Below are 20,396 nucleotides of genomic sequence, written 5' to 3'. Positions count from 1 at the left end.
ATGCCAGCCTCGCGTGCCAAGATTGCTCCTGCAAGTCGCCAAACACCCAACACGCAGAGAACTCGTAACTAGTACCCTCTCCATCATTACAAATCTTCGATCACACACACCATGACTTTCTCTACCTGTGTTAGTCTCATGGAAATCTAAAAAAAGGCGAAGCTTTGCGCATCGCCCAATGAAGCCACTCTAGCTAAGGATAAGGGCGCACACGACCGCCTCGATTCAACGTTAGATATCCAGTAGCGTCCTGCCTAAACCGCAAATATCTCCAAGAGAAGCCAGAACTTGACGGGGCCAGACCGAGGACGCCGACAAACGGTAGATCGACGTATTGGTGCTCAAATATCGGCAGGGCCAGGCCACCTTTATTTGATGCAGATAAGAAGGACCCATGTTGTTGTCCGCCGCCTGCGCAATGGAGGCGACGGATGCCATTGCAGAGCCACAACAACCAAGGACAACTACCAAGGGCGTCCCCCTCGCAAAATTCATAGCGGCCAACACGCTGTGGATGCCACCGTCACAAGCTCCGTCAAGCCAACGATATAAGCTTTTCACATCCTAGATCGAGCCCTGCGCTCGGCCGGCAAGCCATCTGAACAATAGGCCGCCGCCAGCTCCTCGCCTTGGTCGTTGCAGCACCGTCCAATCCTCCCCACTCCGGCATATGCGCCCCAGGCACCCGCGCCCAAGCAACCTCCGCCCCAACGCGGCGCAGCCGAGCACCCTCCGTGCCCTCCACCTTTGGTGATGTATGTGTGCAAGAAGAAGAGAGTGAGATTGATAGGATTTTTCTTGGCACTTAATCCCTGGAGTATAAGATTTGGTGCCATGCAAGGGGTGGAGATTGACGTGACATATTTGATCAAATGATATTGGTCTATTGATTGACTGAAAATATCAAAAAAGTTGAGTTTTCCGAGTCGCCACATCTAGCTTCACCTTATGCATCTCGACGCTCTACCATGAATTCATATTCAGTTAGAGCCTAGCGAAGATCAAAAAGTAAACAATACATGTTAGACTAACTCTAAAAGAGGAGTATTTCTATGCTTCCCTTTATATTTCAAAAATTCTCTCGAAAATAGTTTGAATTGGGAGACTGACCTTAGCTGTCGTCAAAGTCTCAGAGAAAACTTTTGTTTTTGTTCCTTTCGCCGCAGCCGGTGAGAGCAGTGTACCTTTGTTGTTCTATGTTAGGATTTTGTGCCTTTGCCGGAATGTCTCGATGGAGATTTTTTTTGTACTACTAAAATGAGTCCATAGAGTTTGATGTCAATTTAGGGCGGTGGTTGATAGAAATGGCCCTTATCTGTGTAGGAAACGAAATATTTATAAACTTATTACAGGCTTGTCCCTGGACGGTAAATGGACTGGGCCCAGCCCAATCAAATGACGGAAATATTTATAAGCAAAACTTTCGATGGGCCACCTTTTCATTCGTATGGCGGGCTTGTAACATTGGCGCTGATTCTGTTTCTTCAATTGTTTTGCCTTCAAATTTGCTGTTAACTCAATAAGTCGTGCAACAAAAAATAATTCCGACCTGCCGGATTCGAACCAGCGACCTAAGGATTTAATCTGCAAGCACTACAGTCCTCCGCTCTACCAACTGAGCTAAGGTCGGTTTGTGTACTCGGTTTCATTTCTTCCCGTCAAATAGACCAGAGCGAAATCAGAGCAGCAGTGGCAGCTAAACCAAAGCCTGAAAAGTGTTTCCAGGATACCTGGTGGACGAAATGTCCAGCCATACTGTATGTGTGAAAGAAGAAAGAGAGGGAGATTGCCCTGCTTTTTCTTCGCCCTTAATACTAGCTCAACTTGCATAAGATTTGGTACCAGGCGAGGGGTGGACATTGACATGATTTTTGTAGCAAGTGATATGGAATTATTGATTCTCTCCCAACGCCTAAGATTTATATGCTTTCCATCATTCCTTTTTTGCACATATCCTCTCGAAAATCGGTCGACTTGGGAGACTTGCAATCTTAGACGTTGTCACGGGAGAAAACATATGTTTTTTTTGGGTTCCATTTTGCCGCCGCTAGGAGAATGAATCATTTTTACAGTGTAGTCTTGTTCTTCTACATTAGGACTTTGTGCACTTTTGTGGAAATATCGCAATAGAGACTTTTCTTTAGGAAATTGTACGTTTTGATGGAGATTGATGGCAATTTAGAGTGAAATCCCTATAAAAAAAAACCCAACCTCTTCGAAGATCTCTTCCAACACGATGCACTCGCGCCAAGTGTCGCATTCTCCTTTTTGCATGGCTCCAATGGGGTGCCTCTCAACTTGCCACTCGCCGCAAGCAGAAGCAAAGTGGGGCTGAGACTGAGAAAGAGAGTATGAGAATACCATAATTTTTTTGTTTTTCTAGCGTAAATAAAAATCAAAACAAAATATATTTATAACCAGTTGTCCTAATTACGAACCGTTTTATGATTGCGTTCTCTGTGTCAAGCTATGCAAAATTTGATCCCATGTCGATAGATTGTGATGGATTTTCCGCACTTCCAAAACTAGTACATGTACTTCTAAAACCTGGATATAGTTGAGTACCACCAGTTTTTTTGAACTTTTTAAAACTTTAGAGCTAAGTTTTAAACATTTAATTCAAAAAGGGCTCGTGATGGACTTCCAAAACTAGTACATGTACCTCTAAAACCTGGATATAGTTGACTACGTCCTTTTTTTGAACATTTTAAAACTTTAAAGCTAAATTTTAAACTTTTAATTCAAAATGGGCTCTAATGTGTAGCACTTCTCGACCGTGGGCTTTTTTTTGGCGATCAATACCACATATATTTATTGTAACAAATAGTACATGGTAGAGATAAATAAGCTGTTTCTAAAAATTACAAAATAAAGTCTAAAAGATACTAGCAAATTTTCGAGGTCTTCAAACTATTTTCATCTTCTAAGACATACTCTTGTACTGTTCCGAAGACAGACAAAGATAGATAACAAACCATAGACCTGTAAATATCAATGAAGGTTCTTCCATAATTTTAATTTGAGCCGCAATGCTAAGGTTGTGTGTACGCGCGCAACCATTAAAGTAGTCAATCAATATCGACAAGAATACCAGCACTAGTATGTCATCAGTGAATAACAACCGACTAGCATTGTCGACGTTGCTGGAGAGCTGATAGTACGAATCACCATTGTCGAGAACGTAGTAGTCGGAACAAAAACTGCGAGGATAATCCTCTCTCTGCAACCATGGAAAAAGATCCAAAATCGATTTAGCGAAACAAGATATGAGCGCATACCTAGAAAATTGTAATCTTTTAGCACCATCATTGACGTCGGGAAGGTGATCTCGTCGTCGAACGAAAGACTGAGGATCACTTATTGCAGATAATGTCATCTCCATTGCGGGTAAACCAACAAGAAGACGGTTACCAAAACCCTAACATAAAATACTGAAAACACTACTTTTACTGAAAGATCCACGCATAGATTGGGTTCCCCGCTCCTCCCTATGCCGGCGAAGCAGACCGGAGGAAGGGGAACCAATCTATGGAGGAGGCTGAAGTGGAGGTGGCTAGGGTTTGTTTAGATGAGGCGGCGGCTGTCTTAGGCGGTATACTAGTTTAGGTAAAGACGTATTTTCAAACTTATAGGATCGTCCATGTGGCAGCTGCTACAGATAGTAAATGGTCGGGGCCCAACCAGACGTTACGTATATTGCACGCTCATAGCATGCACGAATAGTGCACGCTGGCGTATGGCCACAGCCCCACCTAGCGGGAGAGCATTACCATTTTGTGTTTTCCGGTTTCTAGAAGTTTCTAGAAACTTCAGTTTCGGTCCTTCTGGTTCACTCGTTTTCCTTTTTTTCTTTTCTGTTTTTTCTCATGTTTATTTGCGGTGTTTTCGCCTTTTAGATTTGAATTTTGTTCAAAATTGAAAATTGTTCATTTGTAAAGTTTGTTCAAATTTAAATTTTATATAGATTCAAAATTTGTACGAGCACCGCACGGGGTGGCGTATAGGAGCTCCCGTGCCGCGTCGGGCGTGCAATAGGAGCTCCCCCGAGCCCAATCAACTGACGGAAAAATTTATAAGCAATACTTTTGATGGGCCTTGCCTTTTCATTCGTATGGCGGCCTTGTAACCTTAAGCCAACATCGAGGGGCCGCTGCCCTGATTTTGTTTCTTCCCATTTTTGCTGCTACCGTAAAAACTACGTGCAAAAACGAAAATCCGACCTGCCGGATTCGAACCAGCGACCTAAGGATTTAATCTGCACGCACTACAGTCCTCCGCTCTACCAACTGAGCTAAGGTCGGTTTGTGTGTATTAGTGACACAGCTACGTACTTAATGAGAATGCCTCGTAGTTTGATGGCCCGGTCTTGATAGTCGTAGCGTGACAAGCAGGGCATGCCAAAATTTGCTTCGACGGCATCCATGTCCATCGATATCGTGCAGCACCAGACCAGAGTGCCACGCAGCCGGTTCATGTCGCACTTGTCCATGCGGTGCACGAGTTTTACCGATTGTGTCATACTGCAGTTTCATCGCTCTGAATCCATACGTGTTACTACCTTCTCATCTATTTTTTGACCTCGCCAGTTGCAAATAGGATTCCTTTTCGAGAGGAGCTATAGGATTCCCCTGGCGCGGACACAGGCACAGCGAGGACATGCTCTGGGCATTTCCCAGTCCTCAAGGGCACACCAAGTATTTAAGTATTCTGCCTGACAACAACGCTTATTTCTTGTTTTAGCTCGAGGTAAGCACGTGTGTGACCAAGGCATATTGACCTTCATGTCTTAGTTAATGATGTAGAAAAGGTCGAAAATGTTACACTCGATTATTGCCGTATTAGGTAGACACATTACCAACAAAAATATAACGATAAATGATTTAAAAAAGAATAGCGAGAGGCGGTCAAGTTATTCGCCTTACCGACCACGTGAGAGGAGGCTTCGTTGTCCATAATCCACTCTGACCGCTGCCGGTGTCTGGTGGTGCGCAGCGTTGCGCCGTTGCCCATGGTGGTTTGGATCGTCGCAGCGTGGTGCCATGAGGAGAGTGTGCAGCAGAGTACGGCGATGATGGAAATGGTGTGCAGCTAAAGCCAAGGACAAACTAAGCAATGTCACCTGGCAGGCTTGAGTTTGCATGCCAAGCCATGGTGCACACGCCAGTCAAATTGCCCGCCAAGGGCAAACTAAGAGCATCTCCACCGGCAGCTTTTAAATAGGTATGGGCGTTGGCACCTACGTTTGGAGGACGACGGCAGTGCATCCTCCATTTGGGGAGGCTGTTCCCACACCGACGGCTCCCTAACGGCGGCCTCCAAATTTTTTTTTTCTGGAGGAGCTCCGTATGCAAGACAGCGCATTGTAGCAGTGCACTTCTGAATTGAGGTGAAGCCTCACAAACCTATGCAATCTTGATTGGCCATGAAGTACTTGTTCTACTCCCTGGCGCCGTGGATAATCTTCAAGAACAGCTCCTTGTTCATCATAAACCGGCACCGAAATTCCTTCGGCGAATGAGGTTGCGTCGTCGTTGAAGTAGTCGGCGTCAAGCAGCATTGCGCCGGCTTCACGATGCCGGTTGATGTTCCTCCTCTTGCCTGGCTTTGAGCCGCCGCGCCGAGGCACAACGAAGAAAGGATGGCGAACGCGCAACATGTTTGTCAGAATCAGCTGCTGCTATTGCCGCCGAACAACCTGAGAGTTGTGCGCCGGTGGAGATGCTCCAAGCAATGCCATCTGGTATGTGTTGCCGCAACCTTGGTTGTCTCCACATCCCCTGGAGGTGTTGCCAGGGCCATGTTTGTGACAAATGTGGTTATTGCACTCAAAGTCACCACAAACAACGCTCTAACTGCCTCCGTGACCAATGCGTCGGTGCGCTCCTCCATGGCCGCCTCCCTGGCCGCCGTGATCCTCGACATCTCGCCATGGAAGAGTAGGATCTGAGATCCTTTCCTCTATCAAGTTGTACTATACTTTTTCTCAAGTTCTTCTTCTTTTTTCCATGCAATAAAAGTACCATATTAATCCTTTATGATTCATTGTGCCACTTGGTTTTCTTGGGGAAGTAATAATTATTAAATAAAATTGAGGTACATCCCCTTGGAGATTTTCTAATATAGTTTATGAAAATTTCCAATCACATACATACGAAACTTCCTCTATTACGATAAACTTATAAGAGGGATTCAACCATTTGTTGATAAGATGTTAAGTAAAAGCCAGGTGAGTGCAAATTTTCTACCGTATGGGTGTAGGCTTGCTAAGGTGGCATACATATTTGTACGGTTTATTGTTTAAAAATTCATTAATGTTCTCTTAGGCTAATAAAATTTTGGATAGAAAATTGCAGAATGTGTTTAAAGGAACTGCATTTCTCCTATGGCAATCAATCCATATGTAAAGGATCATGGAGTCCATGGTCTCTCTAATCTAAAGGATCAAAATATTTGTCTTCTAGGGGCCTGTATTGTTAGATATTTTCGAGTTAGGTCATTCGGTGATGTTTGGATAAGACACAAAGCCCTGCCATTTTCGGTTGCAACGATATGTGCCTCTAACTGGTGGAAATGGTGATGTGGGAAGGAATGCCTACCAAATTTCTATACATATAATGATGCCAAATGGGTTATAGCTTAATTTAATTTGGATACCGATTTTTTTAACATATTTGGGTACGGATTGTGATGCCAAAAGGGTTATAGCTTAATTCCCTCCGTGATCACCTTTATTTAATGAAAATGCCTATGGTGCTATCTCGGTTAAGTCGACATTGCTAGTCATGTTGATCTGCATTTTTTTTTGATGTGGGCAGTGGCATAGTCAAGTCTTTCATTGAGAAGTCAATTTTCTACAAGAAACTAATGTTTTTTTTAGGCTATCCCAACATACAACAGGGTAGTTGTCACCAAGTGTGGTCTCCAAAAGCCTAACTAAGTTGCCCAGGTCATGAATTATTATACCATTGAGGCACAACCCGTAAAATGAACACTAATACATTCTTTAATGCATGTAACACCAATTTAGGGTGTACATGGTTATTTTCCGATCCAATAACTGATTAGTTCAGAGGGTAATGAACATTGACATTCAGGAGGATAATGTGGTCTTGTATCTATAATCGCATGATCAGGAAGATGAAGTGGGACACATGTCTCGGTCAATATTAATGAGATAATCCGCGGGGAGGGGGGGGGGGGGCAGTGGCCCCCTCCCATTAAAAATGTTGTGGAATGGAAGTTGTGTCCTCGTCATGTTCTCCAACCATTCATCTAAATCTAAGTGTATTTTTAGAAAGCACATCTCATGCTGTCTCGATGAAATCGACATTGCTAGTTACGTCCGCCCTCACTTTGTGTTGAATGTGGGCAGCGGCCCTGTCAACCTCTTCATTGACGAGCGAGGACGACATCGCCGAGGTAAAGGGGGCCGGGATAATTTAGTGGCAGGGGTAGGGGGCGTAATGCCCAAAAGTATAGAGGATCGTTGAAATCTTCGATGGGAAGTATTACCCAAATTTATAGTTTGACACAAGGCGAACACAAGAATATCAACAAGACTTTAGCAATTGAGACATCACTATCAACCACACCTATATATCAATAAACTCACAAATCAAATGGTGATTTATAACATTTGATTCCAAGCAGTAAAACAATAGCAGCAGATTTCCAGTTATCACCGGAAGTAGTGATGTGTAACTTTTAGTGGCTAAAGAAGTAGGTGATAGCGGGGTGTTGCATGAATGATATATATCATATAATGTAATCCTAATAACATGGCATTCATTTCTAATTCAGTTATGCGTAGGTGTGTGATCCAAATATAGTTATGCATACGAACCAAATGAATTATTGGTGATCAATCTCATTCAATCCCCTTCCACCTCACATGCCTACAGAGAACCACTCGCACATGATGATAGAGAGTGAGCACATGATTATTGGTGATGACATTGGTGGCGCTGATGGTGGAGAATACCTCGAAATCCCCCTCCCCGACGTGGAGAGCATGACCAATCCAACCCGGAAACAAAGATTGTGGATGTGGTGGCGCTCTATTTCGCAAAAGGGTCTGTGTCTCTGGATACCTAGGTTTTTCAGGTATATGTAGGGGTACGTCAATGGAGAGGCCGAGACGATGCTCTAGGACCGAAAGGGCATGGGTTGCACGCCCAGTAGAAGGGGGCGCACCACCTGTGCTCGTTTGGGCCTCATGGCCCCTCTCGTGTGATTCCAAAGCTCCAGGTTGGTGAAAAACATGCTTGGTATTTTTTCACGATTTTATTTCAAGGCAAAACATACAGAAAGAAAACTATTGCTAAAAACAACGTCATATTCATCAGTCTTATCTAAGTATAGTAAGATTCCCAGGCAAATCATCGAGCAAAGTACTTGAAAAAGTAGATTCATTTGAGATATATCAGACGACAAAGGAAGGGAAGGTAGAGATCTAGCTAAGCATGCCGACGGTATGGGTTGTAGCTGATATGTCGCCGGAGTTGCGTCAACTGAAGATCGGCAGTGGAACCCCACCCATCGAGGTTCAAATGGACGAGGGTTAGGGTAGATCAGTATCGTCCACTTCCCCGTTACCAAATGATGGTTTGTGGTCTAGGGCCTATTTGCTAGGCCTGTGGCATCTATTGGGCCAAGACCTGTTAAGGCTTTTTTCTGTTTTGGTGCGCAAATTGACACATGTACGTATCATATCATACCGATCACGTTCTGAAGAGCAATATGTAAACTTTCGGACCTTTGAATGGATGAAACTAGAGGGTTGTTAGGCCCGATCGAAGCAACCCCAGTCAACCCGACGAGCGCAAGCTGCTCGATCGATGTGGCAGCACGAACCAATATATTAAGTACTTCCTAATAAGAAGGAGTAGGTCATTTTTCCGTAGACACCCTATTCATGAATGATGTCTCGTAAACATGCAAAGTGGTTTTGAGTAAAGTTTCAAATAGCCTGCTATAGCTGTGATATAGCTTTTCGAGAGGTCTCGGACTACGGCTAAGATTTTTAAAGGTTAACACGAAAATAGCAGCTAATAGTCCGGCTATGACAACTTAGCTCCACTTTAGCCTTGTACCCGCTATCTTCCATCTGAGCGGTTCTAAACAAATTTGGTCTAAAAATTTCTATCAGCCTAATTTCTTGCCAAAGTTTTGTTCCATAACTTGTTGTTACATGTTTTTGTAATTTTGTTGGTTATATAATATTTGACATAATTATATCCTGACTTGCTGCTATTTAATGATAAATGTGGATGTAACTATGTCCTGGTTATTCGTATCTCTAATGCGATTATTATTATTATATATATACTACCGATCAAATTTTAATTACTTTTAATATTTCGCAAAATCATTATGTAGATTTCCCAGCTATAGTCTTTTGAAGCTTCTAAGATTGCCAATGGTGTAAGCTATAGCCCGCTATTTTAAACTATAATTTTAAGCAAAAAAATAATTAGATTTATTCACCTTTAGCTGATTTTGGTTGCCCACAACCATGAGCAAGCGACAGGAATTTATTTCGAGAGGAGCAACTGGATTCCGCTCGCGAATACAGAGCGAAGACATGCTCGCGCATGTCCCATTCACGAGGGCAGAGAAAGTATTTCTTTTGCCTAACAATGCGTCCAGAGTCGTTTTCATCCTCCGCCGCCGCCCCACCCTAACTTCTCCCGCACACCACCCTCCGCCGCCGCCGTTAGCGCCGTCAGGGCAAAGTCCCTCGGGGTGTGGCGGCGGCGGGGGCCCTTCCTCGTCGCTGCGTGGAGAACGGAGCAGACGCGCGTGGGATGGGCGACGACGGTGGCGGCCCTCCTCCCGTCGGCTCTCCCCTGGCGGACCGACCGATGTGGTTGGGATGGGCGGCGCTGCGGTCTCCCTCCTCTCGTCGGCTTCCCGTAGCACTCCGGTAGGGGCTGGTGGTGGGCGGCGGCCAGGCCCTCGGTCTGCGCTATGCCATCCACCCCCGCCTCTCGTCCGTGCGTGGAAGCGATCTCGGGCATCTTCCGCGACATGAGGGCGCCCGGGGCAGCAGCCTTGGGTTCGACGGAGGAGGTAGCCTCTTCTTCGTCGGAGAGGGTCGGCCTGCGGTTGGTGGTGGTGGATTTGAGATGGAGGTGCATGGAAGCCGGCGATGGTGTCGCCGGTGGAGGGTTGGGTTGGCCAGCCCGGGATGGTCGCCGACGTGGGGGTCCGACCTGAATGAAGGCGGCGGTCCTAGGGCCTCTTTTGCGTGAAGAGGACGACCTACCGGAGGCCTGGACTCGTGATCTGGCCGGAGGGTTGAGTTCCAGAAGGTTCCGCCGGCGAATGTAACAGTGCTTTGCCTTGAGTTTGCTGGATCAGAGGTATTCGGTCGTGCGCACCCATGCGTTTATTCCGACCATTTGGTTCTGGAGGGAGCGGCGCAAAGCTCTTTTTCTGTGTTGACATCAAGTGACCATGGATCCATGATGAAAGTCGGAAGAGGAGAATTTCATGAAGGCCGGAGGGGAGGACTAGCTAAGGAAGGTTCAAGTCTCCACGCTGTTGAGGAGTTTGCTTGGTGTCCAATCTTAACAGCAGCGATATGAAAGTGGGGGCGACAACACATGTGAAGCGCAGAGTCATACCTTTGAGGGTGAAAACCCAAGGTCTGGTCTTAACGTTGTGCCTGACAGTGACCTTGGTGAAGGCATTGTTTTGAGAGTGGGGACTATCTTCATGGTGAAAAAAAAATCTTTGATCGGGCGACGATGGTGTTTGAGCACTGTTTCATTCTTGGAGACGTCGTTTTTTGGAGAGTCTGTAATTCAGGGGTTGTCATGGCGATGGATGTATTGCTGTTGTTTGATCCAAGATACTATAGCGGGACTTTTGTTTCTTAGTTTTCTTTTTACTTTTTTTGGCTGTGTGCTTCCGTAGTATCATTAGGATGGTGCGCTGTTGCAGAGGCTAGATGTAATTGGTATCTCTTGATATTAATATATTCCTTTATCGAAAAAATACTATTTTTATTTTTATTTCAGCAGGTCATCCATATTTCTGGGATTCGCGCGCACACGTGAGCTGAGTGACATACATACCTTCATCATGTCTTAGTTAATGAAGATAAAGATAGAACAGACTTGACCTGATTACTCTTGCCGTAATCACACAACGAGTCAATGATCAAAGACGTGAACCAAAACAACAACATTCGTGCCAGTTTTCAGAACAGTGCCGTATAACATTAATAATTTTGTTTTTTTTTTCATCCAACAAATGAAAGAATTTCATTTCAACGCCTCTACAGGCACACAGAGAGAGAGACTAGCGCGTGGAAAGGTCTCCACGCAGTACCGCAGCACCTATAACTACACCATTAAAGAAACCACCCGTATCTACCCCAAGGTGGAGCAAGCGGAGGTGTCCGGGTCGACGAGCGCCGGAACGAGGTACTTCCGGCCGTGCGAGCCGTGGGCGTTGAAGCTGGCGCCGGTGGCGGGATCCACGAGCAGCTCCCCGGGGAACCCGGGGTAGGCGCCCTTGCCGTAGACCCCCGCGCAGGCGGTGGCGGCCTCGAGCGGCGCCTCCTTGGGGCCCTGGAAGAAGCCGTTGCCGAAGGGGTTGGTGACGGCGCCGACGAGCATGGAGGCGAGGGAGACGACCATACCATCCACCCCGACGTCGCCGTTGGGCGGGCTGAGGGGGGCGGTCTGCGGCCCGTACTGCGGCTGGTGGAAGGGCCAGGCGCACTGGCCGGGGCACTGCGCGGCGGGGTTGCCGACCCAGACGTAGGCGAAGCGGCCGGCGCGGGAGCGCGGGGAGGCGCCGTGGGAGCCGCAGCGGCTGGAGCAGAACCCGGCGACGGCGACGTCGGGGGCGGTGAGGACGACGTTGATGGCGCGGCGCCGGCCGCCGCGGGCGGCGAGGGTGACGAGGTCGGGTTCCTTGAGGTGCTTGCCGAGGGAGTAGGAGGTGTCGAGGACGTGGGCGTTGATGGTGAGGGTGGGGAATGGTGTTTTGGAGGTGGCGTAGTACTTGCGGGCGGTGCTGAACCAGGTGGCGACGGAGGGGGAGGGCTGTGGCGGGGAGGTGGTGGTGGTGGAGGAGAGGGAGGCGAGGAAGTCGGTGAGCGCGGCGCGCTGGGCGGCGGTGAAGTCGCCGTACCAGACGAGGTTGATGGCGATGCGGCCCGTGAGGAGCGCGCCCTTGTGGTACTCCATGGTCATCGGCGGGTCCTGCACGAGCGCGGTGAGCCGCCGTGTGGCCAGGCAGGTCTGCAGCAGCATTGCGCAGACGAGGAGCGACGCCGCGGTAGAAGAGAAGGAGGAAGCCATTGCTGGTCGGTGCTGTGGTGTGCCGGTGGGACTCTGTTGGTTGTGTTGGGTAGAGATGGATCTTGTGTGTTTGGGTTGTGGATTGGTGGTGGGGAGTGAGCTGGGGTTTTATAGCAAGGGGAGACAGTGGAGCAAAGCAAAGGTGGTGGTGGTGGTGGTGCCGATAGAGCTGAGAGCGCGTGACGTACGAGTGAGGGATGGGAGTGGCCCAAAGTAAAGAGGGGCGCCCGAACGGTCACTGACAGCTGGATTTGGCGTGCTCCTGCTCGTTCCCAGCTGTAGCAAGCGAGAAAGTTACGGCTCTGCCCCTTGGCTTTGTCCCACGGGGACCGTGGCGTGGGCCGTGCCCGCGCGCGAGAGGGCGGGGGCAGTGTGGAGATTGCGGAGGGGTGGGGTAAAGTGGGGGCTGCGGGAGTGGGTAAAAGCAGGGGTTGTCTTCTCGAGGCGTTTGAAACAACTACATTATACTAGCTCCTACGCTGCTCGGCTGGCTTGCTTACTTGCTGGGGGCAGCACGATACGAACGTTGGGAGAGGCAAAGTCCGGGAGATGGAGGCGGGCTGGGCTGGGCCGTTTGAGTTTCTCTTCTGTACGTTGGGGCGTCACTGCTAGATGGGCCCGGTGCCTGTAGGATGTATGGCGTAACAGTCGTATGTGGAAGTACTGTGCGGAGGAGTACTTGGGTACTGCCGCACTACAGCGGCAGGTTGGCCGCACTCGCTACTGGCGCTAGCCTGGCACTTGGTTGAATGCGGCGCAGTGGTTGGCCAAGGATGGGAGAGACAGCACCGTTCGAGCGGTGAAAAATCGAGTGGGAACTGGTCATGCGATTTTCGTCATCCCACTGCCGTGCAGACCAAGATGAACAGGCAATCGGCCATGCGATCTTCCAGCACTGTGGGCAATGGCGTCGTCTCGTACGGCCGTACAGTACTGAACTTTACAGATCTGTGTGTTAACCTGTGGGTGACAGCAGATAGTGAGCGGGCTGGATATATAAGACGATCCAGTAAAGCTGATCACCGAGTTAAGTCCGCCCTAGCGGCCTAACCCGTCATCGTAGATACACTCATTGCCCTGTCTTTAGCATGGAGTGGCAGGCCCATCTAGTGAGTGGTAGGGTACTAGCGGCGGAAGCGAGCGAGGGCAAGTGAAGGACCCACTACAGGCCGGCCCATCCCCGCAGGCGCGATCGGCACGTTTTAGGGCATCTCCAGCGGCGCGACGCATTTCGGACGGCCAAAAATGGTCGCGAGCGTCCGTTTGCGTCACCTCGCGGACATATTTTGTCCGCTCGTCCGTTTGCGTCGCCCCGCGGACAAATTTTATCCGCTCGTCCGTTTGCGTCTGGGTGTACTCCCACCGGGGCGGCCCATTTTTTGAATTGCAACATAGTACAAATATTGAAAGTAGTACATAAAAATGCATAAAAACTATACAAAGTAGATCTATAAGCCTAGACTACTTGCTTCCTGACGGGCCGGCACCGTCGTTGCGTCGTTCCGTCGCTTGCTTCTCCGCCGCCTCCAGCGCGGCCGCTATGGCTCGGGGTGCGCCGCTGCGTCCTCTTGCAGGCACTGCTCCAGCCTCGCGTTGGTGGCCTCGTCCTTGAGCGTCTCGAAAGACTCGACGAGGGCCCGCTGCTCCACCGCCTTCTCCTCCGGCATCGGCGCATCAGGGTCATCGGATGACCAAGATATCTCCGAGTCGGAGTCCTCGGCTGCAGCGGCAGCCGCGAGCCTGCGCTGTTCCAGCTCGGCGTCCAACGCCGCGTGGCCCGCCAGCTCCTCCTCTCGCTTCTCGCGCCGCGAGTGCCGTGGCCGCGGCGTCCCCCGACCGGGTCGAGGAGGTCGCCCGTGCTGTCTTCAGAGTCGAACTCCTCGGAGGAGCTCGACGCCTGAGGAGGTGGAGTGGGAGGTGAAGGTGGAGGTGGAGGCGCGGCAGCCTGGCCGCGTCTGGCGCTGCTCATGGTGGATCTGCTTGAGAGGAAGCGGCGCTACGGCAGCGGCGGCTAGGGTTTGTGGGGAGGAGATGAGATGCTCGCGCCCCTGTATATATAGCGCGGAGGCAGGGCGACGGCTGCGCCACGCGTGGCATCGCCATTACTACGTGTGCAGAGGTAGGCGACGGCCGCGAGCCACGCGAGGCATCGCCATTAACGCGGCCGCAGACTGCCGAAGCGACGCCTCGGTGTCAGTACTGGCGGAGAAGACGCATCGACGTTGCGCATGCTCGCGGAAGCCGAGGCACGCCATTAACGCGGCCCCTGCAAAGGCTGCAGCGCGCCGCCCAGAAGTAATACCGCGGAAGACGAAGCAGTTGTGCCGCTGCCAGGCGGGCCCGGTGGGGAAGCGAGCGGACACTTTGCGCGTCCGCCGAGACGCACCTGACGCATATTTGGGCCAGGTTTGCGTCTCCACAGACAGCCCGGTCACTTTTCGTCGCCTCGCTGGAACAGGCCCCAGATGCATTTCCGCGTCCGTTTGTGTTGCGCCGCTCGAGGTGCCCTTAATGCGCGATAGGGTCTGCCGTCTGCGGTCTGGCGGGTGCCATCCCGATCCCCATCCTACGTGTTCCGGCGTCGCCTAGAGATCCGCGCACAGCTCGCCGGCCGCCAGCTGGTGCTCAAGAAGCGGCTAGGCTAGGCGCGGCGCTGGGGCCTCTTTCCGCCTCACGACGCGCTTGTGATTCGGCTCATTGCTCTGCTCCTCCACCACACCGCCAGCACAACCAGCCCGCCTGGATGGAGCCAGCCGTGCCGCCGCGGGACACGCGTGCGCGCGTACGTGGCCAGCACAGCTCGCTCTCATCGGACGAGATCGTGGGCGGCCGCGGGCCGTCGGATCTGCCCGGATGCGTGGAGGAAAATGGCGATGACAGCATGATCGCACCGCCTTTTACGTGGGAAGTTATCATGCATGCCGACAGATTAGAGGCCCTTTCGATCGACAAATATATACACCCGTCTCCATTCCCGATTAATTTCTTGATAAATATCTTGGTTTCACATTCGCGTTTTGTCGTGCGTGTAATGTTGAAGGCTGCAGCAGTGGTTCTCCGGTGCCTTTCATCGTGCATGCGAATGATGAAACGCCAGCTGGAATGCCGACGAGACAACAGCGGAATGCGAAGACCTTTTGGCATTTTCTGCTCCAGAAAGCCTTCTCCCCCGTGGCTAGCCATCATATGCGACTCTGTGGCTCAGAAATTCCACACAAGATCGAAATCGGCCATGCACGTACAGCATCTTTCCCCGCCCAGTAGGCTCCAGCTCAGAGGCGATACCAATACGATCGGTGCTTCACTCGCCGATACGCCGTCGTACCGTCGTATCGCGGCTCATGGCGTTTGCGCTGTTCTTTGCCTTTGCCTGCTTCGGCACGATCTCGTTGGCACCTGCATGCGTTCTTAGAAAAGGAAAAAGAGATCACATTAACACCGAAACGGTTGTATACGTACACGTACGACGGCCGAAAACTTATTCCAGCTTTCTCGAGCATTAAGTGGCCGTGATCTTCATATCTCCTGCAGTACTGTTTCGTTAGCAGCAACGCGTTATGCTAGCTAACGTCAAGTACTGAGTGCCTGTTAGTACTTTGTTAATTAGGAGCAACACGTTATTCTAGCTAACGTCAACGTAGTATAGTGTTATATACCAGCTCACCCTGAAAACTGCTCCACTCTTTTAGTGTGCTTAATTAGCGGTTGGTATGAAATTATACCGGCCGGTCGGGAGGCAGGACAGTAAATACAAAGTAATGATGCGTATAATGATGCCCATGATTACGCGCTGTACGTGCGTACGTCGGCCACGCATACGACACACAGTATACCTACGTGGCCTTAACGCGAGGACAGGGATAGGGCGCCCAGCCTGTCACCTTGTAGGACGTCTCATCAAACCGGCTGCGCCGTGTCTCGCGCGTGTCTCCCTGTCCTTTAGTTTCTGGCACGATATTTATCTTCGTTCATGGACCCGCGCTGCACACGACTGTATCGGATTCGTGTAGGAGTAAATAAAGTGGTACTAGGCTGAACGGGAGAGAATCGTGCGTGCGTGCATGCGCTGGAGTACAAAACATGTGTTGGATCGAGGGATGGTTTTGCCGTTGAATGTTTAGTACCGCTACAGGCTGGAGTACTCGTGCTGCAGGTTGTTTACTTGCTAGGAAACGGATAGGCATGGAGAGACACCACATTCCGCGGGCTTTGGATCGTGTGTTAAGTAGACTCGAGCCTAATTGAGTTGCTTTACAAATAGCTTGCCGATTGTCAATGCCTATCGTTAGACCCTAATCGATCTGGTGCCAAAGCTGCCATGGACCGGCTGTTTGGTTAACTCTCGTAAGCATGGAAGCAAAGAGGACATCCCTGTAACTTGGATGTAGGTATATCAGAAATCAAACTCGTGTTCATCTTACCAAACAAATTACACTAGTTGACTTTTACAACACTTACATTTAGGCTCATGCACGTGGCTAGCTTTAGCCCTGAGCGCACATCTACCTTTGTCCTAAACCAAAAAAAAAATTAACAAATTTTCTTAGAAAAAATTATCAACGTTTGTTACACTAAACTAATATCACTAGATTCGTTGTGAACAAAGTTTCACAATCTACCGGTTTCATGCCATGTATGCTAGTATTTTTTTCTATAAAGTTAGTCAAATATGAAAATATAACTTAGTAAAGAACAAGAAGCACACTTATTTATGAGTAAAAGGGAGTACAATTCATCCCAACAATAAAATGTTGTTCGGAAATTGCGCATGTCATCCACAACCTTTGGTGGATATTGCCACAAATGAATCGATCATCAACCAAATTTTCTATATCCCCACCGTTAACTTCTGTGGGTAGGATTGACATTCGTCCATCTAGGCTGATGAATAGGAAGGCGGAGTACCACACCGACATCATGAAATGGCGGTGAGATGAAAAGTCCTCGACACCGCAATCATTTTGGCTAGGTTAAGATCATAAGGCGGACAACCACGCCTGCAAAAAGGAAAGAAAAAAGGCAAAAAAAAAACAAGGACGTAACAGCAACGATAATAGGAAGAAGGGGCAGAGTTAAGTCTAAGCGAGTTCAATGGAATTTGTTCATTTTTTGAAGAAACATATTCAAATTATAGGAACCTATACAAGAACTACCAGAGTCGAATAGTTTGCCCCGTTCAAAATTTTATATCGAGGTTCGCTCCTACGGTTGAGATAAAAATGTAGACATCACCCTAGTGAGGGGTTAGGTCTGGGGGTAATTTAAGGAACCACAAAGAGGTTAGATGGAAGTAAATATGGGCAATTTGGCATGGATGGCTGGTGCATTCTTTGCAAATGCCCGACGAAAAAATGGCATGCTCATGCACATCTCGAAGCATAAAACCTCCAATTATGTATTTAAACTATTAGTCTATTCATTTTTTGCAACAATAATATTGGGGATTTTTTTAAAAGTTCAACATGGTTTGGGCAGTTTTTTGGTTTTCTCACTAGGCTCTAGGACAAAAATTGTAGCCCCAAGCCCAGCCTGGATACCAGGCTCGAGGGCTCTGGCTACCTAAAAATAACCTAGAAACTTGTTGAAGGCCACGTGAACTAGTTTACATTGCCAACTTTCTAGTAAAAAAACCCGTTCTACAAATCCATGAAATGCAAGCGTTGCAGCTCGGGGTGAAGGAGCGATAGATCCACCCCTTGGTTACCCATGCATAAATTTAAACGCAAGGCTTTATCCTATTGACGACAATCATCACAGATGAGCGGGAAAACAAATGCATCCACTTGAATGGAGATGCAAGGACTAATCAAGGAGGCCACGTTTGGTGTGGCTTCACTTTTTTTTTGATACAAAGCTGTTGGTAAAAAGACAGAGGGGACGTGACGCACAAGTGCGAAGTGGGAGTCCATGGCGCAACGGGGGTATCTAGCCGCATCATGGGACCCACTTTGGGCCTCATGGCCTTCCCTGTCGAGTTTTTGTGCCCATGGTCTTCGTTCTGAATAAAAACTTCGATGGTATTTTTCTTAATTTATTTGGGTACCCAAAGGTTCCTAAAACATAAAAAATAAAAAAATGAGGTTTCTTAACTCCCAAGAATTAAATACCAAAACAAGAGACTTTGTAGAAAAGTCCCATAAATCATCTAAATATGTGCAAATAGTGCGGAAACCCAAAATTGATCCCGGGTGTGTATGCACCCGGTATGTACAAAACTTATTTTAAACACTTAAAATTTAGGAGAAAAAATCGCATGTAGAAGGACTTATTCTATGTGCGCACCTAAAGTTTCACATAAACCAATATTTTGTGCCATGTCTAAAGAAGATGAAAAATGTCTCAAGAAATGGATTATTTTAGCACCAATTTTTTTGTTTTTTCCAGAGGGCAGAAAACATGTTGGTTTTTGTTGGAACAACTTTGTAAGCATGATATGTCAAGATATACACTAGACATTTTTTTGTATTTTTTATTTTTTTTAAATGTATTCAAATGCATTTCAAATAAAGGGTGCATATGCACCCGGGTGCAGAAACACCCTATCCCAAATAATGCAATATCAATGTAAATAACAATAAAACTATCCCTATATGATGCATATATGATGATATAAAATGCATGTATCATCCCTCCTCCATAGGGTTCCGTGCCACCACGACCTCCCACGACGACCCATCCTTGCTAGGGTTCCCTTACACAACAGGGCGCGAGGAGGGTCAACAGAAGCCACTCCATATCTTGGATGGGGCCTATGGCGAGATGGGAATGGGCCTTGGCAACCTTCTACTCAGAAATAAGGGGAATGCGTGCGGGTGTGGCGGGAGGATGCTGGGAGAGCGGGCGGTGGCGGGAGGAGGCAGCCATGGGAGAGAGAGACGATAGAGATGTGAGGTGATAGTGTTATCACCAGATTTTGGCCAAATCAGAAGATGGGCCGTAATTGAGATGGGCTTGGAGGATATGTACATGAAGTGTCTCTGAATCGGCCTCGTGCGAGAGTTTGGGCTAGATTGCCCGTGTATTTGTACATTATGGTAGATCGCATCTTAGTTTAGAATTAAGAGATAGAGTTTGGTCGTATACGACTAGGTTTATTCCAAAGATAGAAAGTCCCCGGACTATAAATATGTACCTAGGGTTATTGAGAAAGGAGGACGATCATGTTCACAACAAACACAAACTAGGCGCATCGCCACCCCTTGTTTCGAGGGTTTCTTCCGGGTAAGCATCATGCTGCCTTGCGATCTAGGCAGTATCGGTTTATTCGTTATCTGGTGTTGCTCGTACTGAAGCCTTGTTGATGGCGAGTAACACCCTTATCATAGATGTTTTGGGGCTTGCATCGATGCTTTTCTGAATATGTTTGCTTAGCTATGCTGCCCCTCGATATCTAGCTACCTTTACACCTATCTTGGGTGTAAGGGCAGCACCTTGCTTCATCTTTATTTAGTAGATCTGATCTGTTATAGTTGTTCCTTGTTCTTCAAGGTTTAGTTTGATATCTGCATAGTTAGGCCTTGCAAATGGGTTGAATGATCCAGTAGTGCGCAAGGTATGGTTTGCCGATCCAAGAAGGGATGTTCCGGGAATCGACTCCATGTTGGTTTTTAGGCCTCCTCGAGGACTAGTTTTCCGTTATCTTTCGTATCTGCCAGGCTCAACTACGTGTAGGACGTTCCGGTTATGCGGTGAAAGCCCTAAACTGTCGTAGATTGATTTAACTTGGTATTGATGAAGCAGGAAACCCATGTTATCATAAGATCCAATACGAACCATGGGTTAATCGGCTCTTTGAGCCGATTCACAGGGTAACCTGAGAGCCGATCGAGGCTCATTTAATGTTTACGTGTCTGCCATGCAGGAAACTAATCGAAGCAATCCAACACCTTCCTGACCAGGTATAGGTCAGGTGGCACGCCCTTGCAACCGCCAGGACGTGTGCCGGAGCATTGCGGGCCGTTGCCCGAGGGACCAGGGCTCACCAGCAGTCCTGGGAGCCTCCCGGCTCTCCGTGTTGCTCGTCGCTGCTCGCCGGTGGGTTTTGGCAGGCAACACATTCTGGCACGCCCGGTGGGACAT

General features: G+C 48.5%; 1 protein-coding gene and 2 non-coding genes across 3 annotated transcripts; all 3 read right to left on the bottom strand.

The window, feature by feature from the left end:
* Positions 1-1,543: 1,543 nt before the first annotated feature.
* On the bottom strand, positions 1,544-1,630 carry TRNAY-GUA (transfer RNA tyrosine (anticodon GUA)). The gene is given in 2 exon segments: positions 1,544-1,579; positions 1,594-1,630. It is a non-coding gene; the product is annotated as a tRNA-Tyr (tRNA).
* Positions 1,631-4,214: 2,584 nt separating this feature from the next.
* TRNAY-GUA (transfer RNA tyrosine (anticodon GUA)) lies at positions 4,215-4,301 on the bottom strand. The gene is given in 2 exon segments: positions 4,215-4,250; positions 4,265-4,301. It is a non-coding gene; the product is annotated as a tRNA-Tyr (tRNA).
* A 6,902-nt stretch (positions 4,302-11,203) lies between these two features.
* On the bottom strand, positions 11,204-12,416 carry LOC127305848 (protein PHOSPHATE-INDUCED 1 homolog). Its single transcript, XM_051336417.2, has one exon. It carries the CDS (start codon positions 12,315-12,317, stop codon positions 11,379-11,381), a length of 939 nt encoding a protein of 312 aa, XP_051192377.1. The 5' UTR covers positions 12,318-12,416; the 3' UTR covers positions 11,204-11,378.
* Positions 12,417-20,396: the final 7,980 nt, after the last annotated feature.

This window comes from Lolium perenne, chromosome 6 (assembly GCF_019359855.2).
Source record: "Lolium perenne isolate Kyuss_39 chromosome 6, Kyuss_2.0, whole genome shotgun sequence".
Lineage (NCBI taxonomy): Eukaryota > Viridiplantae > Streptophyta > Magnoliopsida > Poales > Poaceae > Lolium > Lolium perenne.
The sequence above is the reverse complement of the archived record's forward strand: the minus strand, read 5'-3'. Positions and strand labels throughout refer to the sequence as shown.